General features: G+C 39.5%; 1 protein-coding gene and 1 long non-coding RNA gene across 2 annotated transcripts; both read right to left on the reverse strand.

Moving 5' to 3' along the window:
- Positions 1-4,412: 4,412 nt before the first annotated feature.
- On the reverse strand, positions 4,413-7,789 carry LOC122831491. Its single transcript, XR_006370704.1, has 3 exons — positions 5,164-7,789; positions 4,988-5,064; positions 4,413-4,750 (listed from the first exon to the last, which is right to left on the reverse strand). It is a non-coding gene; the product is annotated as an uncharacterized LOC122831491 (long non-coding RNA).
- Positions 7,790-9,788: 1,999 nt separating this feature from the next.
- LOC122831108 lies at positions 9,789-19,965 on the reverse strand. Its single transcript, XM_044117058.1, is given in 16 exon segments — positions 9,789-9,803; positions 9,886-10,071; positions 11,304-13,778; positions 14,348-14,473; positions 14,570-14,632; positions 14,729-14,863; positions 14,951-15,016; positions 16,369-16,611; positions 16,694-16,761; positions 16,943-17,396; positions 17,484-17,590; positions 17,676-17,736; positions 17,834-17,869; positions 17,953-18,012; positions 18,112-18,442; positions 19,783-19,965. Coding segments are annotated over 15 exon segments (4,173 nt in total). The 5' UTR covers positions 18,190-18,442; positions 19,783-19,965.
- Between the last annotated feature and the right edge of the window lie 583 nt (positions 19,966-20,548).

The following is a 20,548-nucleotide window of genomic DNA, read 5'->3' on the forward strand; positions in this document are numbered from 1 at the left end:
TGATAAGCTCTGTGAAGAACCTAGTCAAAAAGTCTAAAATTGTAACATTACCTAGAGTAATGTTGTAATTACTCTAGGTAATGCATCAAAGTTAATTAAGTATTTGTTTCTAGTATTTCCTTCCTTACTTCCTGCATTAAGAACAGTTATGACAAAAAATCTTGGATGAAATTTTTTTAGACTTTTTTCTTGTCTTATATTTAATAAATAATAGCAACAACTAGAAAATTCCTGAAGAAATTTAACTGGGGCCTGCCAAAGTGTGCCCGTCGGTTTGGACCCAGCGTTCTGATGCTAACAATTTGCATCAATGCTAAGCTAAGTTCAAAAATTCCAAAGAACTATGTGGAGAATCACAAGAATATTGACTAACATGGACTTGCACCATTCAGCATGATAAACTAAATGAATCAGCTAAAATTAGCCAAAATGCTAATGTTAGCATGAATGCTCTCAGTAGCATGTGGGATATTATTAGAATGTTCTCTGTAATTTACTTAATTCCTTCAGTATACTAAACATGGCAGATAAGTAAGAAAAATAGGTAATAGCTTTTTTAAGCTAAATGGCTAATGCTAATTAACTGCCTTGCGTAGCAAGGCAGCTCCCTAACCTGAGAGAACCAGATAATGCAGAATGATATCATTGCACCGCCAAGGCGGTGCACTATTCAGAGGGGCATATTGAGGCTTTTATTTTGAAATTTGCAGTAAGCTTCATATTAAATGCCCACACTAATCCAGTGTCTAAGAGTGCTTTGGATAAACCAATCACGTCAAGCAAAAATGAGCAAATATATGATGTAAAAATTGCCAAGGCTTTTATTTTGAAATTTTCAGTAAGCATCATATGAAATGGTCAAACTAATCCCATGTGTAACAGTGAATGTGTTAAATCGTTTCTATAATGCTCAAAACACAAGTAGTTCTAAAGGCCAGCTCAGTCCTCCTCTGTAGTAACTGACAGTTCCACCATGTTGTAGTTCTAACCTTCAGTCTTTGTAGTTCTAAAGAGCAGCTCAACTGTCATGAGAGTGAAACACACAGGGAGAGATGGAATCCTAATAGTTTGAAGCAGTTAGTTTTTCTGATCAAAGCAGGCCAAACATATCTTTACCTAAGTGTTGCCAATAGCATGTGGGGTATCATTTGAATGTTTTCTGTAATTGACTTACTCAATTCAGTATATTTAAAATGACTAATAAGTAAGTAAAATAGCTAATAGTTTATTTAAGGTAAAAGTCTTATCTTAATGATCTGCCTTGCTGCGCAAGGCAGATCCCTAACCTGAGAAAAGAATATAAAGCATTCTAATATTATTGCATCGCCTTACGGCGATGCATTAACCTGAGGGAAATATGAAGGCTTTTATTTTGAAAAATAAACATAAGCTTCATATTAAATGCTCACACTAATCCAATGCCTAACAGTGTTTGGGTTAAATTCCTTATTTACTGGCCTAAACAGCCAGTAGTTCTAAATGGAAGCTCTGTTTTAACTGAGTGTTAGTTAGAACTACAGATATGGTGTTCTAATAGTCCTATTTAATATCATTAGGTCAAAGGTTAATGCCATTGCACTGGCTTGCTGCGCAAGCCAGTGCCATAACCTGAGAGGAAAAGATAATATAGGCAGAGATTTTTGCGCTGCACTCACCTGACAGAGATATTGGGGTTTTTATTGGGAAATTTCCATTAAGCTTTATTTAAAAATTACACATAATCCTGTGTGTAACAATGGTTTGTTAAAATCAATTATAAAATGCCCAAAACACAAGTAGTTCTAAAGGCCAGCTCATTCCAGAGAGTTCTCCCATGAATCAGCTGCTCTGGCCTCATGTGTTCCGTTGCTATGGTAATGGATCAGCTGCTAACTGTCATGTCTGTGTGAGACAGAAAGGGGGGAAAAAAATTCTATCTTTGTGAGACACCCAGCCAATTAATATGGAAAAAGCACTCCGAACAAACCTTTGCCGTTCAGGAACCGTAATACATATTTGAAAACCGTTTGAAGCGTATGAGAGGGCTATTTGTCTTCTCCGATAGTACCGCAATTCATATTTTTACCTCATTCACAGTAATTGCAGTGATGAGACAAAAAATTGTGCAGAAACTTTTCAGAAATACATGGAAGTGAATCAGGGAGAGCGTCAGTTACCCTGTCCCATAATTTCACTCTGAAGCACCTTGACAGAAAACCGTAAATGCTAGAGAAATATCGAACACATTTTACCGGAGCAGGCACGCGTATCAATGTCATGACCGAGTTTGATACCAATCGGGCGATATTTGTGGGCGTGACGGCGATTTCAAAATCGCTTTGGGGTCAAAAATCTGCTTAAATTCTCACTCTAAAAAAGCGGCAGTTGGTGTCAGTTATGCTCTGCGTTTCGGCAGTTGGAAATTTTGCTCGTTTTTCGCTTTTTACGTCGCCATCGTAAGTCCGATTCCTTATAAAAGTAATAGCACCCCTCCCGGGATCGAGCCGCACGTTTTGATACCACTTTTGTGGGTGGGCTCGCAGCGGTACGAGCCGCATTAACGGTGACGGAAGAATAATAAATAATACGTAACTAGAAAATTCCTGAAGAAATTTAACTGGGGCCTGCCAAAGTGTGCCCGTCGGTTTGGACCCAGCGTTCTGATGGTAACAATTAGCATCAATGCTAAGCTTAAAAACTTCCAAAGAACCATGTGGAGAATCACAAGAATGTTGACTAACATGGACATGCACGATTAAGCATGATAATCAGCTCACTAGCATGTTGTCTATACTTGACTTACACCATTAAGTATACTAAACATGGCTAAAAAGACAAAAAAATACCCAATAGCTTATTTAAGATAAAATGCTAATGCTAATGAACTGCCTTGCGCAAGGCAGTTCCCTAACCTGAGAGAAGAATATAAAGCATTCTAATATTATTGCATCGCCTTACGGCGATGCATTAACCTGAGGGTCATATTGAGGCTTTTATTTTGAAATTGGCAGTAAGCTTCATATTAAATGCCCACACTAATCCAGTGTCTAAGAGTGCTTTGGATAAACCAATCACGTCAAGCAAAAATGAGCAAATATATGATGTAAAAATTGCCAAGGCTTTTATTTTGAAATTTTCAGTAAGCATCATAAAAAATGGTCAAACTAATCCCATGTGTAACAGTGAATGTGTTAAATCGTTTCTATAATGCTCAAAACACAAGTAGTTCTAAAGGCCAGCTCAGTCCTCCTCTGTAGTAACTGACAGTTCCACCATGTTGTAGTTCTAACCTTCAGTCTTTGTAGTTCTAAAGAGCAGCTCAACTGTCATGAGAGTGAAACACAGGGAGAGATGGAATCCTAATAGTTTGAAGCAGTTAGTTTTTCTGATCAAAGCAGGCCAAACATATCTTTACCTAAGTGTTGCCAATAGCATGTGGGGTATCAGAATGTTTTCTGTAATTGACTTACTCAATTCAGTATATTTAAAATGACTAATAAGTAAGTAAAATAGCTAATAGTTTATTTAAGGTAAAAGTCTTATCTTAATGATCTGCCTTGCTGCGCAAGGCAGATCCCTAACCTGAGAGAAGAATATAAAGCATTCTAAAATTATTGCATCGCCTTACGGCGATGCATTAACCTGAGGGCAATATGAAGGCTTTTATTTTGAAAAATAAACATAAGCTTCATATTAAATGCTCACACTAATCCAATGCCTAACAGTGTTTGGGTTAAATTCCTTATTTACTGGCCTAAACAGCCAGTAGTTCTAAATGGAAGCTCTGTTTTAACTGAGTGTTAGTTAGAACTACAGATATGGTGTTCTGATAGTCCTATTTATTATCATTAGGTCAAAGGTTAATGCCATTGCACTGGCTTGCTGTGCAAGCCAGTGCCATAACCTGAGAGGAAAAGATTATTGCGCAAGACTGTTCCCTAACCTGAGAGAAGACCCAGCGTTCTGATGCTAAAAATTTGCATCAATGCTAAAGAAAGCTGCAATGTAATCAATACAATCACAAGAATATTAAGTAAACTGGACATGCAACATTCAGTTTGATAAAGTAATTGTATTAGCTAAAATGAGCAAATATGCTAATGTAATCATAAATACTTTCAGTAGCATGTGGGATATCATTAGAATGTTTACTGTCATTTACTTACTCCATTCAGCATACTAAACATGGCTAATAAGTCTGAAAAATAGAAAATAGCTTATTTAAGCTAAAAGGCTAATGCTGCGCAAGGCAGTTCCCTAACGTGAGAGAAACTGATAATGCAGAATTATATTAGTGTTAGTTAGAACTACAGATATGGCGTTTTAGTAGTCCTATTTATTATCATTAGGTCAAAGGTTGATGCTATTGCACTGGCTTGCTCATTAGTTCTAATGAGCCCTGCATTGAACTGTTCAATGTTAATGAACTGCAGGAAGGCAGTTCATTAACATTTACTTCATAATACAGACAAAGTAAAAAAATTTAATTAAATAACCCACACACACAACAGATCACAGTTTAAATATATATTGAACACGTGTTAAAGATTTCTACAATGATTTTTCAGGTAACATTTAAAATGAACTAAAATTACAACATTTAAAGAAAACAATAAATTTGACAATCTGATGCTTCTGCAATAAACTATTTACAACTATATTATAATAAACTACAATAAACTATAAACAACAACAATAAAGAACTCCTTCTTCAAAGGTCTTCGGTTTGTCCAACTTCTTCGGCGTCCAATCTTGAGTTACACATCACAAACTGTAGTAAAAAACAGACAAAAACCAAATTAATTTACATGACATTTTTAAACATCTATTTGATTTATGAATGAATGAAGTAAAAATTAAACTTTGTTTAAACTAAGGTTTAAGAATGGTTAACATAGATATAAACACCAATGTGACCCAAGAAAAAAGGGCATATATGCACTGGATTCCTTCTATAAAACCTATATCAATTTCAAGTTAAAATAAATTTGCTTAATTTGTCATGTACCTTTCTAAAGAAACAAGAACTCCATCTTCTCATTAGGTGTGGGTCCAAGTCCATGAGGTAGGCCAGAGTGTTCTGGACTAAAAATAGACAAGTCATTCCGTCAATAAACAGATATTATCAACAAAAACAAAAAGTAACTACTTTTAAGGCTGCTACAATTTAGATACATTTGCTACCTTTCATGGGCTGAACCTCCAGTTCTCGTTTCCTCTCTCTTTTCTTGGCAGCCTCCAAGGATAGCTTCTGTGTGGAACAACCTGCAAAATAACCTGCAAAAACAGACTCAAACTGGAAGAAAAAAGGGTTAATTCCACCAAGACAGGACAAATTCTGACTATGTGGAGGGAGCCAAATAGGACAAAAGTGAGTTGAACTTTTGTCCTTGTAGTGAAGTAACCACTAGGGGGCTGCAGCAGTAAAAACTACAGTGTTGATTGGGGAGAGATAAAACAAGGAGAGCTTTAATTGAATGCTACAAAATAAAGAACGAGTTTCGCAAATAATTAGATTAATTCGAAGGGTAACAGTTACTGTAACCGGATTAGAAAAATAAGGAAAATGCTCTGGGCCAGATTGAAGATCTATTTGAATTAATTTTGATTTCAAAATGAACTGAATATTCGTGTAGTAACTGATTGTTTTATCTGCTGCTTCCTGGTCCAATATTTCCAGCAACTACTCTTACAGAGAACCGATAAGTGTTTCAAGATCAGCCACTTTCGTATTCTCAAAGCTCAAACCTTCATGCATACATACAAAACCTGATTATAAATTCTCCTTTCTACGGAGCTAAATAAGTATGATTCAATGATTCACAAACTGTACAAAAATATTTTTATGCCTACAACAAAATCCACAAGCTACACCATGATTCACAAATGTGTACAATGATTAAATACATATCAAACCCTCTGTAACAATGATAAAAAAATATAATCCACACTGCTTTCTGATTGCTGCATGTATGAAAGAGACCGCAGTTAGATAAAGTGATATTAAGAATGACATGAGATCTTAACATTTTCTCCAACAAGAATTTCCTGTCATGAATTCGGGATTAAGATGTACAGTGCTAACAAAGTAATCATACCCCTTGAACTGTTCCATATTGTCACATTACAACCACAAATATATTTGTGGGCAGTAATGCCTCCCTGGCAAGGTCTATTTGGGGGTCCTGGAGAGGAGGGTCTGTCAAATAGTCAAAAGTAGGACTCAAGAAGAGCAGTGTGATTTTCACCATGGTCATAAAACACTGGACCAGCTCTATAACCTCAGCAGAGTCCTGGAGGGTTCATGGGAGTTCACCCAACCTCTCTACATGTGTTTTGTGGACTTGGAGAAGGAATTCGACTGTGTCCCTCTGGGAACCATGCTGGGGTTCTCCAGGAGTATGGGGTATCAGGCCCTGTGATAGGGGCTGTTAGGTCCCTTTATGACTGATGTCAGAGTCTGGTGTGCATTGCCAGCAGAGTCGGGCTCGTTTCCTTGGCGGAGTCCAACTCTCAGCAGAAAAGAGTCCAACTTACTGCTAGCAATGCAGACTAGACTCTAGTACCAATCACACAGAAACCTTACAGCCCATATCAAAAGACCTTGGACACCATACTCCCAGAGAACCCGCCACCCTCCCCCCCTGCAAGGTTCCCAGAGGGAGACTGTCAAAAGCCTTCTACGAGTACATAAAACACATGTAGATTGTTTGGATGAACTCCTATGCATTCTCCAGGGCCTTACGGACCATCTTTTCCAGGACCCCAGAATAGACTCTACTAGGGAGGCTTAAAAATATACATGACTGAATGAATTTTTTGCAAATAAACTGAAAAGTGTGTATTACTTAGTATATACCTGGAAAAATCAACAGTGTATATTATATACTTGATCTCTCCACTGTATTTCCACATTTGTGGTTGTAATGTGATGAAATATGGAAAATTTCAAGAAACATGACTATTTTTGCAATCCACTGTAGATGCAGCTTAGACTGAAGCCAACACACAGTATATGGGATTGTGGTAGCTGTAGTAAGCCTGCAAGACACCCGACTGGACACAGTATTCTGGATTGGAGATGTACAAGTGGTCAAGAAGAGTACGTTTTTCTGTGGTTGGATGAGAGATGAGTTGCATAAAGCCTTTGGCTCTAAACAACTCACTGATGGCTTTTTTCCCTGGAGGAATAAGGTCCTCATTGAAGTCTCCTAACACGACAATGGGCTGAATATCCATTGAATTCAGGCCATCCAAGAGGTTTGTCAGATTTCTTAAAAATGTTCTAAGATCATAACTTGGAGGCCTGTAAACTGTCGCGATGAGGGTTTTGATTGGGGTGTCCACTTTGACGACGTTAAATTCAAGATCGGTAACCTGGTTAAAGAATCTACGTTCCTGCGGTTGGAGAAGACTCCGGCAGTAAGTCGCTACTCCCCCTCCCTCTTTGGTAGCAATGTCGACTCTGTTCGAGTAGGAGACATGTCTGTTCCGTGAAAAGAAAGAATAGCCCTCTATTTGGCAAGAAGCTGGAACAGAAGATCCAAACAAATGAGTCTCCGTTAGGCATAAGACATCTGCCAACATGAGTTCATGATGTTGTTTCATGTCCTCAGAGTGACAGACAAGACCTTCGACATTGTGGTGGACAATTGTTAATGTTGCACCCTGATGACCAGACTGAAAATGCAAGAGCGGTCTGGTGTGCAAAAACGATGCTGGTCTCATTGATTCCATAGCTGCTCTGATGTTTTCGTCAGCGTAGATCTTACTTTCATCGAAATCAATGATTTTAAGTCCTTCCAGGGAAGTTGTGACTGAGGCGACATATGCCATTCCAGGTTCAAAAATACGCTTCAAGGAAATGACCGCAGACTTCATAGTCATCCCTTGGACCTTGTGTGCCGTACACCCAAAGGCTAACCTGATTGGAAATTGCCGTCGTACCACTCCCTTTACGCTACTCTGTTCCTCAAATCTCTCAATGTAAACGAAGCCGTTTGGTTTACCCTGAATTTTTTTTGTATGTCCAGCAAGGGGGTTGTCCAATTTGAGTCCAATTAATTTTACACTAGTCCTTCCATCTTTGGTACTAGTGACAATATCAGAAATGGTGCCAAACGTTCCATTCACAAGGCCATCCTCTACATCCAAGTTTCTTATAATCATTACCCTAAAACCCAAACCAGCCTGTATGTTGTTACACAAGTCTCGTTTGTTGCCCGCTATACAACAGCCCAAATAAATCATGTTTCCTGTCTTTGTAACTCTTTTGTAGTCCTCTGCCTCAATATCAACTGTTACTGCACCTAAAGAGGCCACAACTGCTGCATTATGGGTGTCCACCTGTTTGTTTGTTGCAAAAATGTGTAGGACATCCATTGGACATTCTTTGGGGTCAGTAACAGCTTGGATCAAAAGAGTCCTGTCATCCTCACAAAGCAAATCCGCTTTACCTTTAACTCTAACTCGGTTCAGTAGCTCTGCAAACGCTCGGTCATCTTTCTGCCGCATGATTTCCGTTAAGGTTATCATCTGGAAATTCTCATTCCAGATATCAAGCATGCCATCCTCGGTGACACAAAGAGGTTTAGCTCGTCCAAGAGGTGGAAGTTGGAAGAAGTCCCCCACAGCCAAAACAGAGACCCCACCCATGAACCTGTTGTTCCCCTTGATTTGTTGAAATCTCCAGTCAACATATGCAAGCAGGTCTTTGGAAACCATGGAGATTTCATCGATGATTAAGATTTCTACATTAGAAAGAACTGCCCTCACGTCATCCAAAGAATTTCCAAGTCCCTTGTATGGTGGCTTTAAACTTTTAGGTAGTTTCAAGATGGAATGTAAAGTCTTCCCTGAAATGTTGTACGCTGCAGTACCAGTAAAAGCTGTGAGGAGCACGGTAGGCTTGGACATGTCACCAATTTCAAGAAGTCTAGGAAGCTGTCGCAAGAGCTTGGTTGCCTCCTGGTAAACACATTTGATGACATGAGATTTACCACAACCAGCTCCTCCCGTCAAGAAATAAAAGAACGGTTCTGGGTCGTCACCCCAGACGCGCTTCAAACACCAATCGCGAATGGCATAAAACACGGACGCTTGAGTCTCATTTAAACTCCTGTACATTTGTCTGATGAAATCAGGGCTCAATTTAGGAGCTTCGATTTTTGGCATGTCTACAGTGCTGACATCAATTTCATAATCTGGAATAGGGTCTTGTTCTTCATCTTCTTGCAATGGTGGTCGTTCAGCAGCGCATTCTAAACGGTCTACCTCAACCTCGGGTGCAAAAGTGTTCCACGCATTTCGAACCGGTCCCTGCTTTTTTAGTTCTTCCATAATTTTGTCAATTTTTTTACCTTGCCCTTCATACCTTTTGCGATTGAAATCCACATAATGTTTAGCCCGATATCTACCACGGAACCCGTTGTTGTAAAAGGCTTCGTAGGTTGTGTGTTCCTCATTTTTAAGGTCCTCATCTCGTCTATGAGGAAAATACAACTTCAGAAGCCGCCTGTAAAACTTTTCGGGGGTTTTTTTCTCCGAGAAACGAGTAAATCTAATAACTGCAGGTTTGCCCATAGTTCTTTTCTGGATGTATCCTGCATCATTAAGGAGGGGAATTGCGTTTGGCCCTTCAATTTGTCTGCCATATAGAACCCGGTATTCTGACGCAAATTCTGCCAGGCACATGTGTTCGAATTCTAACGTTTCTGGTCTGTTGAGATATTTTTCCGGCAATCCTGTCATCCACACATTTTCCTCATCTGGGGACAGGTTCATGAGTTTACTCATTGGAAGGCTCATTTTTACACCGTCTTCGTCTGTTTGAAGAAAAAGAACGCTGCGTGAGGACTTTTTGAGAGGTAGGCTACAAGTGCGCGCAACGGATTCTTGAGCACTGACCTCTCTCTGTTTTGAATAAGCCTGCATGATCTTTTTCATCTCGTCGCGTTGGCTAACATTGGCCGTCTTTAAATCATCTACAACAGACTTGAGGAACTGCGCCATTTCATGCTCTGGCTTGGCTATGTAGGACATCATGTACTCAATGCAGCTGTACTCATCAAGCACATACTGAATGTCCATGTGCTCCATGCACGGAGGAGATCAGGGTTGTGCGTTAACCCAGCTATCTTTAGGATCGCGTTTCATCATTACCACCATTCCAGAAGTGAGAGCATCAACATGGCCATTGTACTCTACTTTGGTCATGTTACAAGCCTGGAGTAACTCTGACAAATCCCTGAAAGATGATTTGTCATCTTTCAGTAAATCCCTAATTGGTTTCAGTTTTCTCTTTGCCTCTCTTTGTAGGTTTGAGACAAATGGTGATCTAGATTTTCTGGACTTTCTCCTACCTTTTTGCTTACTTTGCTTTGGTTTTTCGTCATCATTTTCAAAATCAAAGTCAATTACTGGGACCGTGATTCTGGTGCGGTCCATTGGTAGTTTGGGGAATCCAAATCGGCATTCAACATTACCTTTTTTGCATGATTTTGAGTGGTTTTTGCTGTGCATTTGAACCTCTGATACAATTTTGTGAAGCTCTGGATCTCTGATTTCATCAGGCAACTGACAGGATATATAACGATCGATGAACTTTATGACTTCACCGCAAAATGAGGGGTCTTCCATTTCAGGTGCATCCTTTATCCATATCACAGCATGGATATGGGGTGAACCCCTTGCCTGAAATTCCACGCGATAAAAGTAATCCTCAACTGGTCCAATGGGCTGCGCAGGGGAAAGAATGAGGTCTCTAAACAGTGCATCCACTCTCTTTTCAAACATGCGCATGACGGTGACAGGGTTACTTCTAAGAATGTCACACTTTGCATTCCAGTCAAGCTCAGAAAAACTTACCTGCTCCCCATGTTGACCTTTGATAGCCTCAATGACTTCTGGCCATCTCATTTCAGCAGCGAGAATGTGCAAAAGAAAGTGGGCTTTCCAAGTTGCCTCACCATGGCGAGCAAATCCCGTAATCCTTTCTCCCAATAAGCAGGAGTTCCTCTCAAGGGTTGCATGAAACGGGTGGCCTCTTTATTTTGGATCAGTTTTTCCAACTCCTCTTTGTTCTGGAGCATTTTGCTGGAAATATTTTTCCCATCTTTGGTGCTTGGTTTACCTTTTCTTGTCTGAATGGACATACTATCATTGGCAATATGAGTTTCTGTCACAAACTGAGCAAAGAAAAGGTAACTCTGGTCTTTGGCAAACCGAGTATCTATTGAGAAAAGCCGTACATTGAAATACATACTCGGTGAAAGTGCAACACGGCGGGATTCATCTAATGTATTTATCCCAGTTGGGAAATGCACAGGGTATGCCTTGGCTTCAAGTCTTGGAACACTGAAGAAGGAGATGGGCTTGTTCCCCTGAGCCGGCGCAATGCTGAAAATCCCTTCTCCATATGATAATACCTCCTGTGCTATGTCAGGAGGCTGCATGCAGGTGTCCAAGATCAGACCAGGGCGAAGTGCCTGATGCTCTGCCCCTATGTGGTCAGGCTGCTGGTCTGTTGCTGCATCCATTTCAGCCTCCTCTGCCTGTAGATCAGCATCCTCAACTGGCTGGTCATCTTGGAAACCCTCAAATGTTGCACTTTCATTTATAGTTACATCTTTGTAATCTGGGTGACTCTCTTTAAGCTTTCTTAGTGCACCCAAGACATTTTTCATATTGACCGTGTAAAAGTATTGGTACCCTTTGTACTTGGTTTTCCTCTTCAGCTTCACCTGTAAAAGCTGGGCTTCCTCACGGGGCCTTGGAAGACTGTTTACAACTGTTTCCATGTCAGAAGGAACACAAACAACAGCTCCATGAATTGCCCTTTGCTGTCCTTTTGGCAAGGAAACAATTTTTGCAAAAGGTAAAATCTTTGCAATTAATTGCCTTTCAAGTACATTCAATTCCGCAAGCTCTGTGGGAACCGAAGCCAGGTGAAGGTTATTGGCAGCAGCAATCGATGGCATCTTTCCTCTAGTTAGATGGCTGTCACATGTGTAGCAGATCCACTCCCCCATCCTCTCTTCGGGTACAGAGCATGGGGTAGAGCATGCAGATCCACACACATGAACATACGTACCTGTTAGACAATCAGCTACCACACGCATATTCTTAGTATATTTACCTCGTTTACAGTGCTTTACTTGATTGGGGAAAAGAGCTCTGTGACACACAGTGCAAACATATGTGGGTCCATTTTGAATGTTCTTATAAAAGTTTTGTATCGCAGCTTTCATTTTGTCACTCATCAGAGGGCGTTGTGTTTCTAGTTGGAAGCCTACATTTCGTTTGTACTTCCTTCTGATCCGCAAAGCATGCTCCAATTTGAGTTTTTTGGAAATTACTTCCCTTGATAGCCTGATTCTCCTGTTGGCAACACATTTCTTATTATGTTTGAACCGATAATCAGGCTTTCTGTGATACTTCTCCTTCATATGCTCACTCATAATTCTTTTTTGTCGGCTTCTGAAAATGGGATCATTTCTGAATCGTTCCCTCATACGCTCACTCATAATTTGTTTTTGTCGTTTTCTGAAATCAGGATCACTTTTGAATCGTTGCCTTATACGCTCACTCATGTTTATTTTTTTTTGGCTTTTGAAAACGGGATCGGTTTTGAATCGTTGCCATATGTACTCACGCATGTATTCTTTATGTTTGGCTCTGTAGCTGGGGATGTAGTTGTATCTTAAATATTCATAATTTTTTCGAGCTATGCGGAATGGTGCATCTAATTTGTATCTTTTGTTGAGCTGGTCCTTTCTCTCTGCCTGCTTAAGAATGTATGTTTTTTTCAAGGCCTGCAGTTTTTTGGTCCTATATGTTGGAGATTTTACATATCTGTCTTTTCCATAAGAACTTTGTTTTATTTTTGTTTCTACGTTCTGTCCTTGCTGTGCTTTAACCCTGTCCCTAATCTTTCTTCTCTTGGCTTTTGGTGCTTTTGACACATTTGGAATGGTTGGAACTGTCTCTTCTAATATGTTTGCAATTTCTCTAAGCCAAGGAGGCATTTCCTTTTCATCAGAGGGACTCTTTTGCTTCAAACCAGTTGGACTTACCTTTGTGGCTACAGGTGAAACGTTCTGAAAGGCCAAATCCTCAGAGGGGTTGTAATTCTCCCTGACAAAACCTACTGGCACAAACTCATAGGTGGCATTGGGGCCGCGGTTTCGAAAAAGCTTCAGCAGATGGTTGACCATGTCAGACAGTTTGCAGAAAGTCATCATTACTGCAGTTCCACTGGGGTGGGGCAGGCCTGCTGAATTTCTTGAGTGGGAATCAAAAACTCCAAACCGACCGCATCTGTCCCTGAAAACTGCAATGCATTCTGGAGTCACCAAAAGAAAAGCATGGGTGACATTTTCCGACAGACATTCCAGTTGCAGGGCAAGAGGCAAACCCAATTGTCGAGATCCTTGAGGGCTCCCGCTACCAGCAAAAACATGACCTACCCTTAAACCAGTTGTGTGTACTGCGTAGATGTTCCTGTCTGTCAGCACATGGTCAGGCATCTCTTCAAAGGTCAAGTGATCATCACGAAACGTTCCATCACTGATCAGTTGCTGTTTAACGCCGACATAAAGTTGGTCTCCTTTTTCAATCACTCTGTCAAGCAACACTGTGTCAAACTGCAATCCTTCATTGTGGTACGCTAAAAATGTGAGTGCCATGCATGTGCACTGGTGATTGCGGGAAAATGCAGCATACCTTTTGTCGGCTTGAGAATGTGAGGCACTTACCGACAGGACAGGTGGACCGCTGATACCGGGTTCCAGCGCAGAAGTCTATAATATCAAAAGAATAAAAGCTCAGTATTTATACAAATGTTCACCTGATGACTATCTACCACCAATTAGGCCAATTGTACACAAGTATTTTGTAATTGAGTAATCAATTATTCAAGTGATAAATAAATTAATTGAAATACAATTTTGATAAACATAATGGTAAATACTGTTATTACAACAGTATTGGATCAGTTTTCAATAGAAATACATATGTTCATATTTGTGCATCTAAAATTTATTTTTCTGTACTTCAGAAATTAATCTGTTAACAATATTAGCTCACTTTTTTAGCCAATCTGAAAAAACAAAAATTTTGGTTTTTTGTGCCTTTTTTAATAAAAATAAAAAAGGCACAAATAATAAAGCAGCACACCCACAAAGTTAAAAACTGGAAAACACATATTTTAAAATATATAAAATCACTTTGCACAGTCATTTGTGGCTTTTGTGAGTGACATAATCTTTGGCATCTTCGTCATACACAGAACCACGTATGTCAACTTTCTCCACAACACATTGCACTCTTCCACCCATTTGTTGTGACTGAGATGGTAGGAAGGAGTTACCTGGCAGCTCCCATCCCGGACATGGTCCTCCAGTGGCACGGAAGAGGACTCGACGTCCATCGGGGGGACCGGACTCCGTGCCTGGCGACGAGCTGGCGTGGTGGTCTCTCTCGGCGCTCCCTCCATCTATAAATCAACAGAAGCTATCAAAACTTGGTGCAAAGTGAAAATATATACTTTATTATCTTAAAGACTGATATATTTTATGAGACAGTGTCACACCTGCCGCTCCACCGGATTCAGCTTGGAGGGATCGGAAATTGGACGACGCCTCGGACTCGTCTTCTGATAAAAAAAATAGAAGAAATTACATAATTGTTAAAACAAACTGTGGGACATCAAATTCAAATGATTATTTAAAAAAAAAATAAAATAAAATACCTTCTTCCTCGTCGGAGAACGTGTAGGTAACGGAGCGTCAAGGCCAGACGCAGGAACGATCCGGTCCATCTCCTCCAGCAACGTTGGGCTGAACCACACAGGATTCGGGGGGATGGAAGAATCCAGCAGGTCTCCCTGTAAAATCAAAAAAATAGCTTAAAATAGATTCATTTGTACACCGAGGTCACAACATGTTTTGCTTTGAGGTAAAGAAAATCATACCTGTTGGTCAACCATCCTCCCAGTGGCCTGTGGATAGCCATCACCAACCTGGCCCCCGCGAGGCGACTGTAAACAATGAAAAATTATATTCAGTGGAAGCCAGGTATATATATATATATATATATTGTCATTTTTAACAAACTTGGATTTTACCTTTGCATTTCCTCAAAAGAAATTATCTTAGTGTTTTGTGTGGCATTTCCTCCAGCACAACCTAAATTGTCACTTTTTTCTCTTTTGGATAAACTGTTATTACACATACAGGAGTTACAAAAAAAATTCAAGTTGGAAAATGTTTATTTTTTCACTGTGAAACTCACAAAGGGTTTCTACCTTAACTCCTGGAGTTTACCATGGCTGGAAGCTGCTTACTAGCTGGTGGGGGAGTAGCTCTTCCTCTACCCCTGGTGATCGACTTCTTACAGCTGTACAGCGCCGCCATTCCTCTGCTTGGACCTCTGAGTACCTGCCTCTGACTCTATGATTACCTCATTTTACCCTTTATGCCTCAGATTATCTACATTTCTAATAAAACTGCCAACAACATCATTTTAATCTTCACTGTGCCTCACAATACGGCTCCAAGTTTCCCTCTTTGACTTATAGTTAAAAAAATAGCAAACCTGCCTGCTGCACATTTATTAGTAACACAATTTTTCATATACAATGACCAGACTGTGAGTGTCTTTACTCCAAGTTTTTCCTGGACTCATTTATAGATTAACATAAGTGTGCGCTTGTTATTTTGTCTACTTATTTTATATTTAGTCACATTTTTAAACTACTTACAACATCACAGTTATTATACATTTTCATAAATTTTATATTGCTTATGGTTTCATTTGTATTAACTAATATTTACACCTTGGATGAACCACCTTTTCAGCAAATAAGCAATTTCCCCTTCGACATCAATAAAGTATATTAGATTCTACAAACTACATATAAATTATGAAGTGTGTGTGACACCAATCAATATCACTATCTCACTGTTTTTGCCATTATTCTGGTCCCTCTTGTCACAGTTGCTCTTTTCACCATTACTTGCACAAGTTTCCCCCATTTCTTAGCAAGAAAATACAGCCCATACTTATTGTTTGAAGATGAAATTTCAAATAACAAAAGGATGTCATGTTGCATTTTATATTTTATGTTTGAAAACTAATTCCCTTTCACATTCTCAAAATAGGTGGTTTTTGACATTTACATGATCTTCTGAAAAGTTTTACTTGCCCTCAACACAATAAAAAAACTGCTATCTAGTTTATGATCTGTACTTTAAGGAAAAGTTGAAATGGACACTCAGGTAGGCAGACACAAAACAGACATGTTAAAAAGTCAAATATACACATTCATGGATTCTTAAAAAATTAAACATGCAAGATTTTGCTTAAATCAACTAAGCATGTATCCAGTACCTTACGACCACCAACCACAGTCCAGGCGAAGGGGTCAGAACGACGAGGAGCAGCCACCTCACCAACCACAACCAGCCGGGGCAGGGGACGTCTCACCGCGGGGGGGGATGCCGTCCCAGGAGGGGGAGGAGCCAACATCACAGGAGCTGGAGATTTCGGTGCACTTAACTCAAGTTGCGAAGAGACCGCCGCCTCAAGCAACTGAGAAAGGACCTCCATCCCAGGACGATCGCTCAAATGAACCTGAAGATATAAACACATTTTATAAAATACAGTGCCTAAGTAACATTTTTAAAATACAATTCTAAAAATTAATTCAACTTACGCCGTCCCTGCTCCACAAGGCTAGGCTGCTCAACGGGAAGTGTTCAGTGACAGGCAAGTACCGAACACCTAGACAGAAAAAAAGAAAAATGTCATTCTTAATGTCAATCACACTAACAATGTCGTAATTTGAGAAAAGTAGATACAAAAGGAAAAATAAATAATTTTTTCATACATCTGAACCCTGAAAACTATAAAACATTAATTTGCTGAAGTTTTACTCTAAACACAAATTGTGTAAGTCACTTACCTCTCTGAGCAGCCACACGTTGAAACTCCTGCCGCAGCAGCTGTTGCACACTTTCCTTCACGCCAAGGCGTGGGGGAAAGTCCACAACGACCACCTGTAAAAATTGAGACAAGTAAATGAACAAATTAACATATGCCAGGTTTTCTGATATATTTGATTATGGATAAATGCAGTGGATATTATACTTACATTAGCAGAGAGTTGCACGCAACAAAGCGTCAAACGCCGCTCCGGCCTCCACGAAGGTCCTGCTGGCGGTCAAGTTGTTACTTGGGGCCAGAAGACAGATCACCTCGGGGGGCCGAGGCAGAACTGCATCCAGCACCTCAAGCCGCAACTCTTCCGCAGAAGCTCCGGGAGATGCAAGCATCCCTAAGAAGAAGTTGCCCTTTGGCATGGTACAATACCCATCCACAATAGCACGCAGATGGGAATCACCAACCAAAAGAGCAAACTGAAAAATAAAACAAACATTAAGGTTTACTTATAGAGTTTTATCATTCAAACCAAGATTTCTGTATGAAATCGATAAAAAAAGTACCTTCTTCTCCAGAGCCTCGGCAGTAGGCAGAACCAACTTGCAGCTCCGTCTGGTCACCCGGGAAGCTGGCCACGTCTCCACGCGATGGCGACGCCCCGTCCCACGACCTGTTAGAGATGTGCATTTATCAAGATTAGGATTTAATGGCTTTGAAAATTTAACAAGAAAACAACAAAGATCTGATATACATACGCGACTCCGGAGAAGTCGACTGCCCACGGGGCTCCTCGTCCTGACGAACCACGGGCGACATCTGCAAAAGAATTATTTAAAAAATGTTTAGATTAAGTACAAACATAACTGGATTGGGCTATTCTACATAAAAGAAACTGAACTTGTCATGAACATACCTGGTAGGGCAGGCCACCCTCCAGCAGTCGGGACGTCTAAAGACATAAATAAAATGAGTAAACCAAATGACTGTTATCATCCAACAATAAGTTACTAAAATATAAAATGACAGCCTTACCTTCGTCGGCGGAGACCGAGTCGGGTTCCAAGCGCTGGGTGCGAGCGTTGGTGTCCCAGGCTATAAACACAGAAATGATTATAATCATGCTTAAAGTCCAAAGTACAGTAAAAACTACTGTTAGACAAAAACAATTACTGCAATTTGTAATTGATATACCTTGGCGACGACCGGCACACTCTCCAGCTTCCTCCATCTCACCTTGGCCGCCTCCGAGCGTCGTCCTCGACGGGGCATCCTATAAGACCACAGTAGAAAAAAAGAAGACACCTGGGGGGGGAAAGGTGGTTATTTAAATGTGTGTGTGTGTGTGTGTGTGCGTGCGTGTAACTGAATGTTACTATGTGCAAAAGAACTTGTCTGAATATGTAGATAAAATATGTGTCTGTAGGATAAAGAGGTCTGAGATGATGTGGTGATGCAGAGGTGAGAATCGCAGCAGGCAGCAGTGGAAAACTTCCAAATCGCCAAGTCTCGCACAAGAGAAAAGCTGTAAATACAAGAAAAATAAATTTCAATTAATAAAGTATCGTAAAAATATATATTTTTAAAAAATAGGTTGTTTTTTTTCTTAATATAAGGACAAAGTTCAAAATATTCTGAGGCTTCTAAACAGGACCAATATACTTTTCACAACTGGTATAAACATCCGTGCATTTTACAACTTTATCAAAAATGTAATTAAAAAAACAGATTAAACAAATAAATCTAACAGGTTTGTCTTATGCAAATTGAAAAAATAAACTTTAACCAAATTAACCAAGTCATTTACTATATAAGCTCTTTAAAGTAAAAGATAAAAGTTGTTAAAACATGTTAAACATCAAAATTACAAACCAATGCAAATTAAATATGGGATTCATCCTGTGTGATGAAACCTCAAATTAAACTGTAAGCAATTATCCCAAACACTGAAAGTAATGAATGTAAAGTCGACGGCCCTAACACTCAAATCAAATTGATGTGAATTCAGCATTAGTATGAAGTCGTTTGAATCTAACCACTAATGTTCTTCTGACACGCAAAATAAAGCCACACTCTCCCAGCCGGAAGAATATCTCATTCAATCCCAATGTATGACTGTATATCACATAGACAAATACGAACAAAATTACGAGACTTAAAAACACTGCAACATTTAATTATTTAGCTTCCCGTGGGTCTAAAACATTTATCTTCACCTTTACAAATTCCCTTTGTGTGATTTATGGGTGTGACTTCCGCAGCAAACCGGAACCATCATTTGTTTACATGTTAGCAACTCGCTAACCGGCTTTCGTCAAAGGTCTTACACACAAAATAAACCTAGATATTTTATTTTGTCATTCCTGGGCCAAACATAATAATAAAATCTCAGATCATGAACTTATTTTATTAAATTCAAGCTAAAATAAAATGGCTAAGTTTGATTAGTCCATCAGAACCAGAACCGCGATGTTCTCCGTTGCTGAGTCACGCTAAAAATCAACAGATAAATGACTGCAGGTGCTGCGCTTCAGACCTTACTACACTGAACCGAACCGAACCGAACAACACATTAACCTGTTATAGAGAGCAACTTGACTGGTAAGTGACATAAGATGCACTTGCGGATCTATATCATATATCATGAGGGCTAGGAATAAATTGGCTAAATCTACAAAACTCCTGTTCCATCAAGCTATCAGGTATGCTATCAGAGCCACAACAAAATATTCCACAGCAGTCAAACTTTTAAAATTGAGCACATTTCTCAAAGAACACATTATGTCTAAGCAGTTATAATAATACTGTAATCAAATGAAATATTGAAATAGTATATTTCATGGAGAGAACGCAAACACGTCTTACCTTGACCGAAGCAGACTCGGAAGCAGAAAGTTCCAGAAGCTTCGACGACTTGGTAGTACGTGGCAGCCAATCAGAGATGGTGCTTTTCCCGCTTCTATGACGTAACCTGCTGCTGACCAGTCAGCTTCGCATAGCAACGATTTTAAAAAATGCAAACATCACAGCTGCCTGGCAAATTCTTCACCTTACGTCACAGGCATAGAGACGAGATGGTATGTGTCAACCAATCAGTGATTGACATTTTCCATGTGTATGACATGCTTCAGCTGAGTGTCAGCTTCCACAGTGCAAGCTGATGCGGGCTTCTGTTTAATTTAATTTAATTTAATTTAAATTTAATTTAAATTTAAATTTAATTAATTTAATTCTGTTTAATTCTGTTTAATTATAATATTTAATATTATAATTTTTTTTTAATGGAGGGAACACAAACCCACCTATCATAGCAGCTGGCTGGCAACTTCTGCACCATACATCACAGGCTTAGATACAAGATGTTATGTGTCAACCAATCAGATATTGACATTTTCCAGCGTGTATGCTTCAGCTGACGTGTCAGCTTTGAAAAAACAAAAAAAATTATATGTATAGAAAATTTTTATTTAAAAAAAAAAAGGTTTATTTTTACTATATGTAAGTAAGAGAAATAGCTAATAGCTTATTTAAGCTAAAAGGTTAATGCAAATGAACTGCCTTTCGCAAGGCAGTTCAGTAACCTAGGAGGAAAAGATATTGCAGAATAATATTATTGCATCGCCATAGAGGG

The sequence above is a fragment of the Gambusia affinis genome, linkage group LG05, assembly GCF_019740435.1.
Source record: "Gambusia affinis linkage group LG05, SWU_Gaff_1.0, whole genome shotgun sequence".
NCBI classification, from domain to species: Eukaryota; Metazoa; Chordata; class Actinopteri; order Cyprinodontiformes; family Poeciliidae; genus Gambusia; species Gambusia affinis.